The 17,293-nt window shown below is 36.8% G+C and overlaps 1 protein-coding gene across 1 annotated transcript in view; it reads right to left on the minus strand.

Moving 5' to 3' along the window:
* Smarca5 (SWI/SNF related, matrix associated, actin dependent regulator of chromatin, subfamily a, member 5) overlaps positions 1–17,293 on the minus strand; it is a 40,520-nt gene that overhangs the window by 6,869 nt on the left and 16,358 nt on the right. Inside the window, 11 exon segments of the mRNA XM_029480715.1 lie at positions 2,638–2,760; positions 3,068–3,181; positions 3,619–3,729; positions 4,497–4,616; positions 5,631–5,779; positions 7,682–7,814; positions 10,311–10,463; positions 11,445–11,566; positions 13,368–13,594; positions 14,476–14,517; positions 14,519–14,583. Coding sequence (XP_029336575.1) covers positions 2,638–2,760; positions 3,068–3,181; positions 3,619–3,729; positions 4,497–4,616; positions 5,631–5,779; positions 7,682–7,814; positions 10,311–10,463; positions 11,445–11,566; positions 13,368–13,594; positions 14,476–14,517; positions 14,519–14,583 — 1,359 coding nt within the window.

Here is a 17,293-nt window from a genome sequence, read left to right on the forward strand (position 1 = left end):
GATGTGTAAGTGGGAAGGATACACTGGGGTGGTAAAGATAAAATGGAAAGGGGACAGAAGAAACGAGAAAATGGAAGGTGACAGGGCTAACCAAAACTAAAGATGTAAAAAGTCATATTGAAACCTACTACTCTATATGAATTTTAAAAGAGTCAGTGAGAAGGTACAGCATGTACCTGCAGCCAAGCCCGATGAGGATTAAACAAAACTCCCATTGCCAGGTGTGGGTCACCTCCTTTAAGTTGTTGATTAGGAAGGCTCCAGAGACCCTAAAATGGTAATACTACTGCCAGTATTCCTGGTTGCCCACCAGAACTAGATTAGATGTAAGGCCCTCCTGCTGGAGACAACATACAATTGGCTGCAGATAGGACTCAAGCTGGAATTTAACTAGATGCTTCCCTCCTGCTGGCTAGCATCTCATGCATGCATGTATCAGACAGAAGTGATATACACTGGGGCAGGGACTATCAAAGAAAAGAAGACAGGATATACAAGCCAGACAAGAAAGACGTTGTGAAATGCTTCCCTTCTGGGTATAAACAGCCACTATAATCACAAACTAATAGCAGTTTCTGTTGGTATTCAATTATGGATGGAGCAGAGGCTCATAGGGACCTACCTACAAATGGGGGAACTAGTGGCCACTGACGGATGCTAAGACAAGGGGAGCAGATATGTTCAGTTGTGGAGCCACTGATGAGACTACCATGCTCTATCTAATGGACAGCTCCACACGCATACTCACACAGATAAATCTGACTAAAAACTCAGTGGTTCGCAACAATGGGACTGGGGAAGGGTTTACAGTGGTGGGAATAGAGAGAGATGTTGAGGAGCAAGAGTTGTCAAGAGTGCATTGTGTGTGTGTGAAACTGTCAAATTTAATTTTTTTTTAAAGGGTAAGGTGTGTGTATGAAACTGTCAAATAAATTTAATTTTTTTAAAAGGGTAGGTTAAAGACCAGATTCTCAAAGGTTTGAATCCCAAGCAATGTTTCAAAAATACTAAGCAGAATACATCTGACAGAGGGTTAATATCAACAAAGAACTCCACAAAATTAAACTGAACTTAAAGAACCCTATAAGGAACAGGCTAAGGAAATACAAAAGTAGCTTACAGAAAATGAAATACAAATGAGTAATAAACGAAAATCAATACAAATGGCTAACAAACATATATAAACTATCCAATTTTACTATCCATCAGAGAAATACAAATTAAAATGGCACTGTAATTGTATTTTATTTAATGGCACTCAGGAAAAAAATATCAAATATTGCCAATGATGTGAACAAAAATGATCCATTATATGCTTCTAGTAGATACTTAAGCTAGTAAAACCATTATAAAAGTCTCTATGGCAGTTTTTTGACTTGTTTAATTTTATGTATGTAATTGTTGAATACATTTCTATATCTTGTGTGTCCTGGAACTAGTTGACATTTCCAAGGTGCCAGGTAGGGGCAGTAAATCAAACCCTAATCTTCTGCAAGAACAAGTGGCTTAACCTCTTAGCCATCTCTCCAGTCCACCATATGACAGTTCTATTACCCAAAAGACTCCAAGTCAATATATCTGGGACACTATGCACATCAATGTATATTTAGCAATCATTCTCAAGAGCTAAATTATGGGACCAATCCAGTTGTCCAACAACAGAGGAATAAAGAAAATATAGTATAAGCAGTGTGTAGAAACTTTTTTGAGCTGTAAAAAATAGTTACATTGTTTACAGGAAAATGGAAGCAGCTGGAGATAATCTTACAAAGTGAATGAAGCCAGCCCCAGACACTGTATGTTTTCTCTCATTTGTTGCATCTAGATTTTATGCTGACACTTAAAATCTCTCCCCTCCCTCTCTCTATACACACACACACACATACACACACACACACCCAAAAGACATGCGTACAGGAATAGACAAACAAAGAAGACCAAGAGGAGGAGTGGGAGAATGAAGTCTATGGGGACGAATGTGCTCAACATACAATGTATAATTTTGGTGTCAATGTACTTTTCATGTAACACAGTACCAAGGACAATGAATACATAATTTTTTTTACATTTTAAACTAAGTACCAAGTAGAAATTTGTAATTTAGAGTAACTTGGAAAGGCTGGAGGGATGGCTCAGCGGTTAAGAGCACTGACTGCTCTTTCAGAGGTCCTGAGTTCAAATCCCAGCAACCACATGGTGGCTTATAACCATCTGTAAGGAGATCTAATGCCCTCTTCTGGGGGGGTCTGAAGACAGCTACAGTGTACTTATATATAATAAATAAATCTTAAAAAAAAAAAAAAAAAAAAACGAATAACTTGGAAAAGACCAGAAAGCTGGCAATACTAAAAATAAGTTCTAAAGAATACCCAGTACCTAACTACAACCTCAACTAGTAATGACAGTCCAATCCAGCAGCATGTGTCCAGGCTAGCCCATGTTTACTTATCCTGCCTCTTACTTCTCCTAGCTGGAGACTGGCCCTAGAATACCACATATGCTAGGGAAGTACCCAGTACCAGGTTACACAGTCAGCCCAACCATTCTCTTTGAAAGCAGAAATGTGCACTTATGTAGGATTCAACAAACCTAAAACAGTACTTTACAAAGTAACTTCGTGTTAATCAAAGGTTATACCTGTGTCAGAAGCTTCTCTTTTTCCTCTAACTCCTCATCATTGAGGGGCTCTGCTTCATCAATTTTTAGCTGTTCTTCTTTCTGTGCCTGTGCTGCATTGGGTAGATCAGGACTCCGAGGTACCTAGCAGATGTTTTTCAATGCCATCAATTGGTAAATTTTAAGGGGCTTAATAAATTCTTAACATATTAACATTATAGTTTTAATATACCCATGGGATTAACCATTTTATTTAATTTCCAATATATTACATCTTTAAAAAGTATTACTCATGAAATTTTTTCTTTAATGAAAACTCAGAAAGTTCATATTCTAGCGTATAGCAAGCAACAGTATTCCCTACTAGGTTCAAATTAGTTAAAAGTCAATTAAGTAGTAGCTTTGCCCTTGTGGTCTGAGAAGAAAATGCAAAGAGAAGAATTTCAATCACCTTATACCCAATAGTTTTCCTGTAATACAGAATTTCTTTTTCCAGTAATTCACATAAACCCGGAGGAAAGAACTGGAAATCCTGAACATTTGGTTGTTTTGGAGGTCGAGGTGCCTAAAGAAAAATAAAAACAGTATTGTCCATTAAAAAACAAAAATACACAAAAACTCACACTTCCTAAGTCATTTCCTAAACCATAACAACCAATCTCCAAGGAGAATTCACCTTTAAATAGAAATGAACTGACAATCAAAATTCAGCTGGGTAGTGGTGGCGCACACCTTTAATCCCAGCACTTGGGATGCAGAGGCAGGTGGATTTCTGAGTTCGAGGCCAGTCTGGTCTACAAAGTGAGTTCCAGGACAGCCAGGGCTACATAGAGAAACCCTGTCTCAAAAAACCAAAAAACCAAAAACAAAAACAAACAAAAAAAATTAAACCAATTCAAAAATAACACAAAACATAATTCTCAATTTTATTTTGTTGTAAAAATGTGAGAAAGCACAACCTTACATACCACATATTTAAATGTTTCCATGCTGTCCCCTTACCTTGGGTGCTTTAGGCTCACTAACACGGAGAGCTTCCCTGAAATATGCATCAACAGCATAGTTGGCTTTTCTTTCTCTTTTTGGTGGTTCAATCCACTCTGTGAATGCAATCTAGGAGATGGGAAAAACATTCCAATCATTAATTTCATTATACACAGCAATAAATTATCTACAGTGACTTATAAATAAAAATATAATGATGAAGTACTAAACTAAAAATTCTACAAAGGTGCATACTATGATTTTTTAGTACTATGTAATTAATACACAATAAATACTACAGAATTTATGCTACAACCCAAATAAGTAGAAAAATTAGACATAGTTTTGTTTAAAAAACTATGTTCAATACTTGTCTAAATGATAAGAAAAATGACAAGTATTTCTTCTATACAGCATTTGACAATTTCTATAGTAGCAAATACATCTACTAAAACTAAACCATTTTAATTACCAATTAATTCAAGTTCCAAGAAAAATAGCCTGTGGCCTTTTTATTGCCATTTAGTTTACTTTCAAATATTCCAAATGACACACTATACAAGAATACTTTCAGTAATAGTATACAGTGAACTTTATTGAATAAATTAAAAATACTCCAAAACTAGCTTAGTGGCACACATCCATAATGGCAACACTAAGGACGAACCTAGAAACAAGGGATTACAAGAGTTCAAAGCAGTCTCAGATATAAATCAAGGAAGGCCACCCAGGGCCATATTAAGATCACACACACACACACCCCTAAGTAAATAAGCAAGGGAAAAAAATAAATCAGAGATTGCAAGCTACAACAATAGACTATGAAAAACCTAAGATGTGGATAAACTAACGCAGGATTCCAAGTTTTCAGTAAAACTTCATTCTGAAATAAGTACCTTTTGTTTTTCTCTATAGTCTTCTCCTTCAAAGTTATAAACACTGGACTCTGTATCCATCGTAAAGTTTCTAAGTGAGCTTTCACCCATCTTGGAGAGCTTTTCATTCATTTCTGCAGTCTACATAGAAAAAAAAAAGTCTTCTTAAATTGAGAGCAAAATAATCTTAAGACCTGTAGTCAAAATAAAACTAGAAAGATGGCTCAAGAGTTAAGAACGGTTGTTCTTCCAGACAACCTGGTTCAATTCACAAGGCAACTCACAACTCTATTTAACTCCAGTTCCAAGGGATTTAGTGCCCTCTTCTGGCCTCATTGGGCAAAAGGCACACTCGTGATGCACAGACAAGTACCCATAGACAAAAAATTAGTTTAAAAAAAAAAAAAAGACTCCTTTATGGTATACAAACACTTGGTTTCTTTTATAGAAAAGAAATTGGTGATTCACAGAGGAAGTATTTTTCTCAAATAGTTTTGGACTGAACTGTCAGATTCAAAGGAAACTCTTTAATTCCTCAAATCCAAAAGGCAGTCCAAATATCTAGAAACTACATCAACCTGGACTATAGGAGGATTCTTGGCAGCTAGACCAAAGCCAGTTTTCCTCAGAAACTTGTCAAGCCAGTTGCCTCCCAAAGGGAGTCATTGCCCTTGCCTCTGACAGCCTCTCTACCATTGGCACCATTCTACCTATCTATCAAAGCCCATGCTGGCCTCCAGGCTCCCCCAGTACCATGAGTACCTGTTATCCATTTCAAAGTCCATGCTGCCACCCTACCATCCTAGCCCTTTTCCTCTCATCCCTTACCTAAACCTCATCTAACTCTTGGGCTTCCCCTGCCAACTGTTCATCCTGCTATAGCCTGGCTAGTTTCACTATTCTCCCCGTTGTTCCTGCTATTTTCACTATTTCTCTACCCTCTCTCTGCTGCTTCCCCAGCCTGGCCACATATGCTCTGCTGATCATGTTCAGTCTACTTCTTTCTCTGCTCTGGACTCCTCCAGATGCCACTGGCTGTTCTCTCTCTCATATCTACAATTAAAAAGACCTCCTTAACCATACAGTCATAGTCAGGTCGTCAGTTTCTTCATAAACTATTTGTTACAAAACACTATCATTTACTATGCACCTTACCTTCTTTGCACCTCGTTCTAAAATACCATCAATATCCTCATCAGTGATTTCACTTTCTTTTGAAGCAAACACATGTGTGGCACCATGTCGAATCATTTGAAGCATTTCATCTTTCCCAATTTAGTTCAGGTTCTGATCTACAAGCCTCCCTGAGGGGGAAAAAAAAAAGATTGTCTTGTATTATATTGTAGGGGGAAGAGAGTAAACTAAAATCTGATTCCCTAATTGGTTCTTGATTGTGTCAATAAAGAAGGCAGAATGCTGGACAAAAGGAAAAAGGTGGGATTTCTGTGTCCCAAGAGGAAGAGAAAGAACACAGGGAAGGAGGAGGTCTTTCAGCCAGGCTTTGGAAGGAGGAGGATGCAACAGCCATGTAAGGTCTTAGGGCAACCAGAACCAGCGGCCTGACAGGTGGTTGGCCGAAATAGATTTGCTGATAAAAGCCTAGCAATTATATTATGTGTTTTCTATCCATGGAGCTAAGGTGGGCAGGAGGGGAAAGAAAAGACAGGTAGTTGTTGGCAGCTTGGCAAACCTAGTTGAAAGAAAGTAGCATGTTTTTAACTTTACACACAACATTATATTAATTTGAATTTATTTTACTGTAAACTTAAAAAATTAAATTAGAAAATTTACCTATTTCTGTTTACTGTTAATTTACAAACAATCAAACTCATTAAATTTAATGCCATATTTTCAGCTGTGTAACTTTTTAAATATTTCTAAAGCTTACACATTATGTATTACCTATTGTACATTGGCTCAATAAAATGTTCTTTGAAGAATACAGTATTTGAGATATTTGAAAATCAAGTAGCTGGGCGCAGTGGCAGACACATTTAATCCCAGAACTCAAGAGACAGAAGCAGGCATTTATCTGTGAGCTCAAGGCCAGCCTTCATGAACTATATAGTGAGTTACAGGACAGCCACAGCTATATATAGTGAGACCCTGTTTCAAGAGCAAACAAACAAAAGAAGAGAAGAGAAGAGAAGAGAAGAGAAGAGAAGAGAAGAGAAGAGAAAACCTCACAAGTTTTAACATATCTAAACCTTATAAACATAAGAAATCCTTCCTATCAGAGGGATGTTATTGATTATCTTTCCCATTATGTTTAGATTTTATATAAGAACATATGCCTTTAACCCCAATATTGGAAAAGCAGAGGCAGTATATGAGTTGAAGGTTCAGCCCAGTCCACTTAGCAAATTCTAAACCAGTCAGGGCTACACAATGAGACCATTTCAATTATTCATTGATTTTTTTTTTCCTTTCCGAGACAGTTTCTCTGTGTAACCCTAACCCTAGCTGGAACTACTCTGTAGATCAGGCTGACCTCAAACTCAGAAATCCGCCTGCCTCTGCCTCCCAAGTGCTGGGGTTAAAGGTGTGCACCACCACTGCCCGGCTAAATTCATTGATTGATTGATTTTTAAAATAACAAAAGAAAGTATCTAGATATAACAAACTCAAAAGCTTTTGAAAATTTAGTTTGATCAACTGGTAGGAATTTAGCCAATCTTAATTTGTGTTTTCACAAATATAAGCAAAAAATCTCTTCTAAAAGTTGACCTGGTATAGGAACTTGGAAGTTTCCTTCAACTGAGCCAAATAAAGTTCTACAGCTATAGTTAAGAGTTTCCTTCCTACTAAATTCTAAAGTTCCTTCAAAATAGTAACTTTGGTCCAATGCCTAGCATCTGACAGTCACTTAGTAAATAGTTCCGGATAAGAAAAAGTAATATACTTTTTCTTCAGTATCCTCAGTGCTTATAAATCACAATTCAATTTAATATACGCTATGTTGAATGTCACATATTTTATATATTATCCCATTAATTCTTAAAAACTAAGTATTACTTTTATTTCCACTTCAGTGAAGTATGAAGTTCAAAACTCATTAACTTAGTGACAAAATTAAAGCTTAAAATATCTGGAATATAAACCTTCTTTCTTGGCTGTTAGCTGGACTCCAGGTGCTTAAAAACCTCCCCTAGGGCATCAGACTGAAACATGCAACCAAGGGAATTATTTAAAGCTCTCGGTCTCACCTTGTTGAATTACTATTGAGTCCAGTCTGAGTTTCATCTCGGCGCGTTCCACTATTCTTTCTTCCACAGTATTATCAGTTATAAAGCAAAACACTCGGACAGTCTTCCTTTGTCCAATTCTATGGGCACGGTCCTAGAATTAAATTACCATGTTATTTTGAATATAATTAAAAAGTGAATAAAGAAATATGTACACTGAGAAGCAAAATTAAAATATTCATTAAATATAACACCTATACTATGGATTCATGTTACATGAATAGTTCTTAAATTCTCAGATTTAATCAAATTAAATACAAAGAAAGCTTCCTAAACCTAAAGAAAATCAGTTTTTTAATAGACAAAGCCAACTGCATGAGTAACAAAAATATGATACTATCTAACAGGCAAAACTGTAATATATCAGTTTGATAATCATTTCTTTCTCTTGATTTTAGTTTCAAAATCTTGTTCTTCATCAAATTAATGAAATCTTGTCACTCATTAGGAAAATAAAAACTATGAAAAAATGTCCTTCACAAATGATATAAAAATCATATTCAAATATTACTCAATCAAATTATTTTGAATGCTAATTCTGTTTAACTTCTGGTAAATTCAAACTATGTTCCAACAAAACACCTTATTTATGGAGCTGGTCAGATGGCTCAGTGGTTAAGAGTACTGGCTGCTTTTAAAAGGTTCCCATTTCAATTCCCAGCAACCACATAGGGATCAGATGCCCTCTTCTGGCAGGTGGGTGTACATGCAGCAGAACAGTTAAATAGTTTTTAAAACACCTTAATTCTAATAATTTATCAGTTTCCCTTACCATCCTTACAAAGAGTGTGAGAAAAAGTCTATAGGAGGAAAAACAATTTGAACTAAGCACACTCTCCAGAGCTGTGTCTCAAGACAATGGCCTAGTCTTGAATGGGAGGAGAGGCCCTTGGTATTGTGAAAATCATATGCCCCAGTACAGGGGAATGCCAGGGCCAGGAAGCAGGAGTGGGTGGGTAGGGGAACAGGGCGGGAAGAGGGTAGAGGGGGCTTTGAGGATAGCATTCGAAATGTAAATGAAGAAAATATATAATAAGAAATGCCTTAATAAAAAAAAAGGAATAAAAGAAAAAGTGACTAGTGCAGATAATTTGAAATTGCACTTACAAACACCCAATACTTTAAGTCAACAGTCAGAATTTGTACAATCCACATTAGTTTGTAGATCCTCAATTTCTTCAGCTTTAAAGTCAATTTCCTCATTTGGCCAGACACTCTCAAAATGGGCATAAATTTTAGGCATCCCAAGTGGCAGATGAACTACCAACTTACAAACTGATTTCCCTTTTCTCTTAAAACACAACTACACTCATTTATTGACAAGCTCATTCACCAGAGTATTCAAAATACTTTTACAGACCTATTAGATCAAAAGAAATAAAATTCTATTAAGTGACAGTGAGAACTCAATTTGAAATGAGACATCTTCATCAACCTCCCACCACATTCAAAAGGTTCTCTAACACATCAAAAAAGGTGAGAGAAAATGGTGGGAGAAAGAATCTAAGAGCCAGAGACTGGAGAGGAATATAAAACATGCCTATTGTAGGCACTTACCCACAGCAGTTGTGGTTACTTGCACAAAATCAAGCCCCTCAAAATTCCAGCTGCTGAGACCCATTTCCCTAGCCAAGGAGTTCCTGGCAAGTAACTGTTACTGGGTGAAGGGAGAATCTTTTTTTCTTTGGGTATAAACACTGGCAAATTGCCCTTGCTCCAGTAGAAGGCCATATATATATATATATATATATATATATGGCCTATATTTTTTGTAATATTTGGTTTTTTGTTCTTTGGGTTTTTTTGGGGGGGAGGGGGGTTCAGTTTTTGTTTGTTTGTTTGGAGACAGGGTTTCTCTGTGTAGCCCTGGCTGTTCTGGAACTCACTTTGTAGACCAGGCTGGCCTCAAACTCAGAAATGCCTGCCTTTGCCTCCAAGTGCTGTTGTTATATTTGTTATGGGATGAGATTTTTTTTCTTTTTTTATATACATATGTGCAATAATTAGAATCACTTGATTCCTTTTTGGGGGGATCAGGGAGGGTTTGAGAAGGGAGAGATGTATTAGGATGAATTTAAGAAGAGCAAGCAGGGGCAATGGGAGATGTAAATGACCAAAATAAAAGATTAAAATACTATATAGCTTTTAAAAATAAAGAAGACTGTGAGCTGAGAAGATGATTAAGTAAAGAACTTGCTGCCTAAGCCCAATGACCTGAGTAAATTCCTGGAAAACAGATAATGGAAAGAGAACTCCCGAGTTGTCCTCTGGCCTCCACTTATACATTAGGCAGAAATGTGTTAACATACTTTCTAAATAACTAAATTTTTTTTAATTAAAAGAAAGTTCTAGTAGGTAAAATCAGGATATTTATAAAATGAACACGTCTATTAAGCACACACAGTATTTACTTGTTCATCTCTTACCATAGCCTGAAGATCAACTTGAGGATTCCAATCTGAATCATATGCTTGTGGACGTTGTACATCGTGGTGCGCACTAGGGGTCCATAGCCTGAAGATCAACTTGAGGATTCCAATCTGAATCATATGCTTGTGGACGTTGTACATCGTGGTGCGCACTAGGGGTCCATAGCCTGAAGATCAACTTGAGGATTCCAATCTGAATCATACAAAATTACTACATCAGCAGTTGCAAGATTGATACCCAGACCACCAGCACGTGTGCTTAGCATAAATACAAACTTTGTGCTATTTGGTTCATTATATGCATTGATGGAGTCCTATGGAAATAAAATAACAAGTGTTAGAAATTTTTGTTGTATTTGGTTTTTTGTTCTTTTGGGGAGGGGGGGTTAGGGGTTTGTTTTTTGTTTGGTTGGGTTTTTTGTATTTTTGAGACAGGGTTTCTCTGTGTAGCCCTGGCTGTCCTTGAACTCACTTTGTAGACCAGTCTGGCCTCGAACACAGAAATCCACCTGCCTCTGCCTCCCAAGTGCTGTTGTTATATTTGTTATGGGATGGGTGTCTCTCTCTCTCTCTCTCTCTCTCTCTCTCTCTCTCTCTCTCTCTCTCTCTCTCTCTTTCAAAACCATCTACATAGCCCTAGCTGGTCTGAATATGTAGACCTCCTCCTGACTCCTGAATATTGGATTTAAAGGTATTCTCCACCATAACCAAAACTGGTGGGTGGGATATTTTTATATTGTCCACACTAGCTCAAGCACCTGCTCCTCCTGAAGTTACAAGCAGCTGGGACTACTGGTTGACACCATCATGCCTGGCTTAGGAAATTACTTTATCTAGGACCTGGAAGCACATACCTATAATCAATCCCAGCACGCAGGAAGAGGCAGTTCAAGATCATACTAACTACACTGAATTTCAGACTAACCTACATATATAAATCCTTATCTGATATGATGGCTCAGTAGTTAAAAGCACTGGCTGCTCTTTCAGAGGACCCTAGTCCAATCCCCTGCACCCATGTAGCAGCTCACAACCATCTGTTACTCTAGTCCCCAGGGTTCCAATGCCCACCACTGGCCTCCTTGGGCACCAGGCACATACAAGGTACAGATAGACACTCAGGCTAAACACTATCACACAAAATAAATTTTAAAAGAAAAATACATATTTTTTTAAAAAATCAATATATAATGATGCAATATAATACAAACATATTAAAAATTGGTACACACTAATGGAATATAAAAAATAAAGTTCTTACTTCACTTTTTAACTCCCCACCCTTTCATACTTACTTGTCTCTCATCATGGGGTGTCTGTCCATCCAACCTGCAGTACTCATAATTTCTCCACATGCAATAATCTTCCAANATGTCTAATACTCTTGTCATCTGACTAAAGATTAGTACTCTTGAACCTGATGAACATAAATACCTATTATCAGAAATTTCTAACACAGAATTTTTTATTTAAAAATTTAACACTAAACAAGACTAAAATTATCCATCAAGTTCCAAATTAGTTATTTGACTATAAAAGGATAACAATGACATCAATAAATACCCAGGCCAGCCATTCTCCACCTATCTTCCATTACAGAACAAAAAAAGAGAATGTCATGTGTACAGTATACTAAGGTAAAACCTGTCTGCTTTAGGAGAGTGAATCATTAGCCTGTTACCTCATTTATATTTAAAAGTTGTATTTCACCACTGCACATTTTTTTCTTTAAACACGATTCCCTAAACTCCCCAACACTAAAATCCATAGTATTCCAATTGTGGGAACCACATTTTAACTTAATAGACGATTAACATGTGTCAATTCACTAACTCCAAAGGTGTTTTTGGCTGTCATTATCAAGGTCCATCTACTGGCATAACCATCTGTAATGGTTTGAATATGCTTGGCCCAGGGAGTGGCACTGTTAGAAAGTGTGGCCTTGTTGGAGGAAGTGTGTCCCTCTTCCTAGCTGCCTGGAAGCCAGTCTTCTCCTAGCCTTCAGATGAAATGTACAACTCTCAGGTTGGAGAGATAGCTCAGTCGTTAAGAGCACTGACTCCTCTTCCAGAGGTTCTGAGTTCAATTCCCAGCAACCACATGGTGACTCACAATCATCTGTAATGGGATCCGATGTGCTCTTCTGGTGTGTCTGAAGACAACTACAATGTACTCACATAAAATAAATAAGTAAATAAGTCTTTAAAAAAAAGAAGAAAAAAGTTCCATTAGAAAGAAAGAAAGAAAGAAAGAAAGAAAGAAAGAAAGAAAGAAAGAAAGAAAGAAAGAAAGAAAGAAAGAAAGAAAATGTAGAACTCTCAGCTCCTCTTACAGTATGCCTGCCTGGATGCTGCCATGCTCTCACCATGATGATAATGAACTGACCCTCTGAACCTGTAAGCCAGCCCCAATTTTATGTTGTCCATGTAACTTGGTCATGATGTCTGTGCCTTCTTTCCTTCAAAAATCATACCTAAGAAAAATCATACCTAAGCCAGGCAATGGCGGCATATGCCTTAATTCTATAAGAGTGAGACAAAGGCAAGTAGATCCCTGAGTTTGAGGTTAGACTAACCTAGAAGGAGTTCAAGGGCAGCCACAATACACAGAGAAGCTCTGTCTTAAAACACAACTAGAGAAATTTGAAAGCTTACTGGACTCTTGATATTACAGAAATCTGTTTCTTTTAGGATTGCTATTTATCTTTAATATGCAAAACCACTATAAGAAGAAGATTCATTTCAATTCATCTAGGAGAATTATACCTATACACATACAATCCAGACAGACATTCTCATACAAAAAAATTCAGAATACTGTAAATAGAAATACTTTTGAGTACATGTAAATAATATTTAAGTAAATATCTTAAACTCCATAAAAGAAAAATATCAGGAACACAACACTGTCTAACAAAGTATCTGGGATACATGTAAGAAAGGCATTCCTGGTATCTTATGAAAAAGATGAAATATCTAGGAAAGCTACATGAAGTTAAATGGTCACTACTCTTCATGTTTACCAATTTCTATAAGAATTTAGGCCTAAAATTAAGGGAAGAGGATTTGGCTAAAATTTTTAGTTCTTTTTTAACATTTAACATTTCAACTTTAAAAACTGTTAGAATAGACATTTCAAAATGTTGTGTTTCATCCTCTTAATTCTAGAATTTTTAAAGTTTTCATTACTTTACAATTAAATGCCAGTAACATAGATACCTTGTTCTTTCAGTTTAGGGAGTAGCTTGTCTAGCACCACCATCTTTCCACTGTTGGTAACTAGATGCATATCTGTTGTGTACAGTGGAGCAGGTTCAGCTCCATCGAAGAGATACGGATGATTGCAGCATTTCCTCAACTGCATCAAAATGTTCAATAGCCTCATTTTGTCCATCTTCCCTGTTGAGTTTAATATGTCTACATCTTTCATTAATATCCGAGTATACCTATTAAAAAGAAAAATTGTTTAATGCCTACCACATTGTATAAATCCCCTCACCCACCCCATCCACAAAATATTTAATAATTTGAAAAACCATTGCCTGAAATTTGCTTCCAATGGTCTAGGAATAAACTGGTACAACAGAGACTTAAAAAGTTTCCCATGTTTGTACAAAAGCAAAAAAAAAAAAAAAAAGTATTTCTCAGCTTATGTGGTGATGATGCATGAAATGTGTGAATCCAGGACTTGGTGCATGTTAAACACTTTAACAAATGTACTGCAGCTTGAGCCATCATTTTTTTTGTTTTGTTTGTTTCATGGATCTTAATTCTGTCTATTTTGTCTTCCATGACTGGCCAGCAAAATGCTGTACTTTTTAAATACAGAAATTATGAACTTGGGGCAAAATTAAACAGAAGCGCCGAGCAGTGGTGGCGCACACCTTTAATCCCAGCACTTGGGAGATAGAGACAGGGGGATTTCTGAGTTCGAGGCCAGCCTGATCTACAGAGTGAGTTCCAGGACAGCCAGGGCTACACAGAGAAACCCTGTCTCGAAAAACAAACAAACAAACAAGCAAAAATTAAATAGAAGCATATCGCTCAATCTTAGGATAACTAAACTAATAGTTTTTTTTTTATCACTTGTCCAAAATAAACAGAAGGAAGACACCCCACCAGAATACACCTGGGCAGAAGAAACCACACTGCAAGCCAGTCTGTTGTGCTGACTTGCCTCCTGCCACCTACCTTTTAATGGGCATTGAATTAACAGGTTAAGCCTAATCAAGTACACAGAAATTCTAAAGACACAAATTAGGTAAATAAAAGACTGTAAAATGAAAATCCGGGAAAAACAGTACTAGCAAGTATCTCAAATACATACCATTCTCTTTGCATTTTGCTAAGACCCACATAGATTTTTACTTTTTTTTGGAGGCAAACTCTTTTCAACATCAGCTTTAATTCGACGAAGGAGGAATGGACGCAAAACCTTAGAAAGGGGGGAAAAAAAAGAGATGTCCTTATCTGCAATACTGATATTTCAAAGTCTTAAAATTATGTACCAAATACATAGAAACAATTTGCTTGAATAACAACTATTTTTAGTATTTTCTTGTCCAAAACACACCATTTATTACTATTGCATTACTGAAGCTCACCACTTATTCTATATGTGAGTATTTATATAATACTTGCTATATTTTCATTAAATACTAGAAAACAATGGCATGTTTTAAAACTATTTTCACCATTGCTAATTCATGTCCATTTAAAAATGAGTTACTTGAACACATGCTGTTCAACACTGATTACAATAAGGCTAACCCACTGTAAGACCTGTGTGACTTCGTTTAAATAACTACCCATTACAAAAGCATTCAATGTGACAACTACAAAAAACCCAGTTCAATTCAGTTTTAGCAAGTTCGGATTAGCAAATGTAGTCAGAATACAAATCCTTCCTCCCAGTTCTTTTTTTTTTCTTTTGAGACAGGGTTTCTCTGTGTAGCCCTGGCTGTCCTGGAACTCACTCTGTAGACCAGGCTGGCCTCAAACTCAGAAATCCGCCTGCCTCTGCCTCCCAAGTGCTGAAATTAAAGGTGTGCGCCACCACTGCCTGGCTTCCTCTCAGTTCTTTCTTAACAGTAAGCAATAGTCTTTCTAAACATAGATCAGTTTTACCTCTTATTTTTAATTTTATACAACACATTATTTCTACATATTATCACTCATAACTTTATTCAATGTTTATGATTAGTATCTAAATTTCAAAAAGTACTAATCCTTTTTATAAAATATAAGTTTTAGTATAACAATAAAACAAAAAATTACTTTTATTCTTTCTTTGTACTAGTTTTACGGGCTTATAAAATAATGACTATATCACAAAACAAATTTAAAGTGGGTGAGAAAAACCATCATCAACTCTTGTCTGATTACAGCATATACCAAAGCTAGGCCAAACACCAGCTACTGCAAAGACAAGAAGACCTTCAGTCCCACTTGGCTTTCTTATAAAACTGTCCAGTAGCTTGATAAACCCAGACAAGAACTCACCAGACTACCCACAAATTCTGAAACTATTAAAATTCAAGTTATTAAGGGAGAAATTTGTAGAGAGTAGGGAAGTGATTTTGTATCATTATATTATTCCTAAGAATGCCAGGGTGATTTATAAATTTTTTTATTATTATTGAGTATATCCATGCATGATGTATCTGCTATGACACACATTGAAGTCAGAAGCCAACCATGTCAAATCAGTTCTCTCCTTCCACTGAGGTTACTAGGCCTCCAAAGCACCTTTCTGTAGTAACACTGACACATGTCACCAGCCTCCCAGGCTGACTGCTATATGTCTCTCTCACCACAGGGTCACAGTGGGGATTTCAGAATGCAAGGGCAGGAGGACAAAGCAGAAAACATCATTTCTCTTCTCCCTTGAGTTGATAAGCAGTTCATACTTAACAAAGATACCAAAACACTTGACTCTGCTGCATAGGCACTTTAGCCTGCTTTATCTACACGTACCTAGACATTTACTTAAAGGAAAGTCATGAAGTAAAGGACATGAGGGGAAAGTTAGAAAGGAATTCTTGTGCCTCATTTTCATCACTAAGATCTTATCAACACTCTAACATTTCAAGATTTCATTCCTTTAAATAAGAAAATCCTAAACCATATTTAAATGCTTGACTGTTATCTGAATTAAAAGTTCCTAGGAAACTATCACTACTCTCAGATATACTTAACAAAAAAAATCTCAATATACAAGAATTTAAAAGTATAATTAATTTATATATGAAAAAAAGACCAACTTGGCAATAAGGGCTCACACCTGTAATCCCAGCACTTGAGAGCTGTGGCAGGATTACCTAGTACAAGCCAGCCAGGGGTGCAAAGCAAAACCACGTCTCAACAAAACATAACAGAGAAGAGGAGAAAGAAGAAAAATATCCACTGAAGCCAGGAACCATGCAAAGTATTTATGTTTTCAGTCTTTGTGCTTAAGATCCATTAAGGAAAACCCTTCAGTCTTCTGTAGGAAGTCCTATAAATGAGAATGCTCAAATGACTAAAGATGGAATGAATACACAAAGTACCTAGGCTAGCCTCAGCCTATATGATCAACAAAAAAGGTGGTAGATATAACTGAGACTTAGGCTATGTAGAAGAAAATTAGAAAGAGATTCAAATAGATACAGTAAAAACAATGAACAAAGAAAGAATAAGTAAAACTAGTGAAATGTTTCCAGCATATTTATGTAAAAGTAAAGTTAACGCTGGCGTATCTGAAAAGAATAGGATGTAAGGAAGGAGAGGTGAGCAGAGCATGATTTACCTTCCAGAGAACTTTTTACAGACATTTTTATTGTCATGCATGGCATGTGGGAGGAAGTGTTAGGAACTACGTATATAGTACACAAAGCAACCTTCTCTTCTCCTCCTATCCCCTACACATTACCCTGGCCAAAATGTGAACAAGTGTTTAAAAGCCCCAGTATAGGTCATGAAAGAACCTCTAGTGCATGGTTACAGTATCCTGAACCTGACAATCAAGAATATCCTTATCTCCGGGCAGTGGTGGCCCATGCCTTTAGTCCCAGCACTTGGGAGGCAGAGGCAGGCGGATTTCTGAGTTCGAGGCCAGCCTGGTCTACAAAGTGAGTTCCAGGACAGCCAGGACTATACAGAGAAAC

The sequence above is a fragment of the Mus caroli genome, chromosome 8 (assembly GCF_900094665.2).
Source record: "Mus caroli chromosome 8, CAROLI_EIJ_v1.1, whole genome shotgun sequence".
NCBI classification, from domain to species: domain Eukaryota; kingdom Metazoa; phylum Chordata; class Mammalia; order Rodentia; family Muridae; genus Mus; species Mus caroli.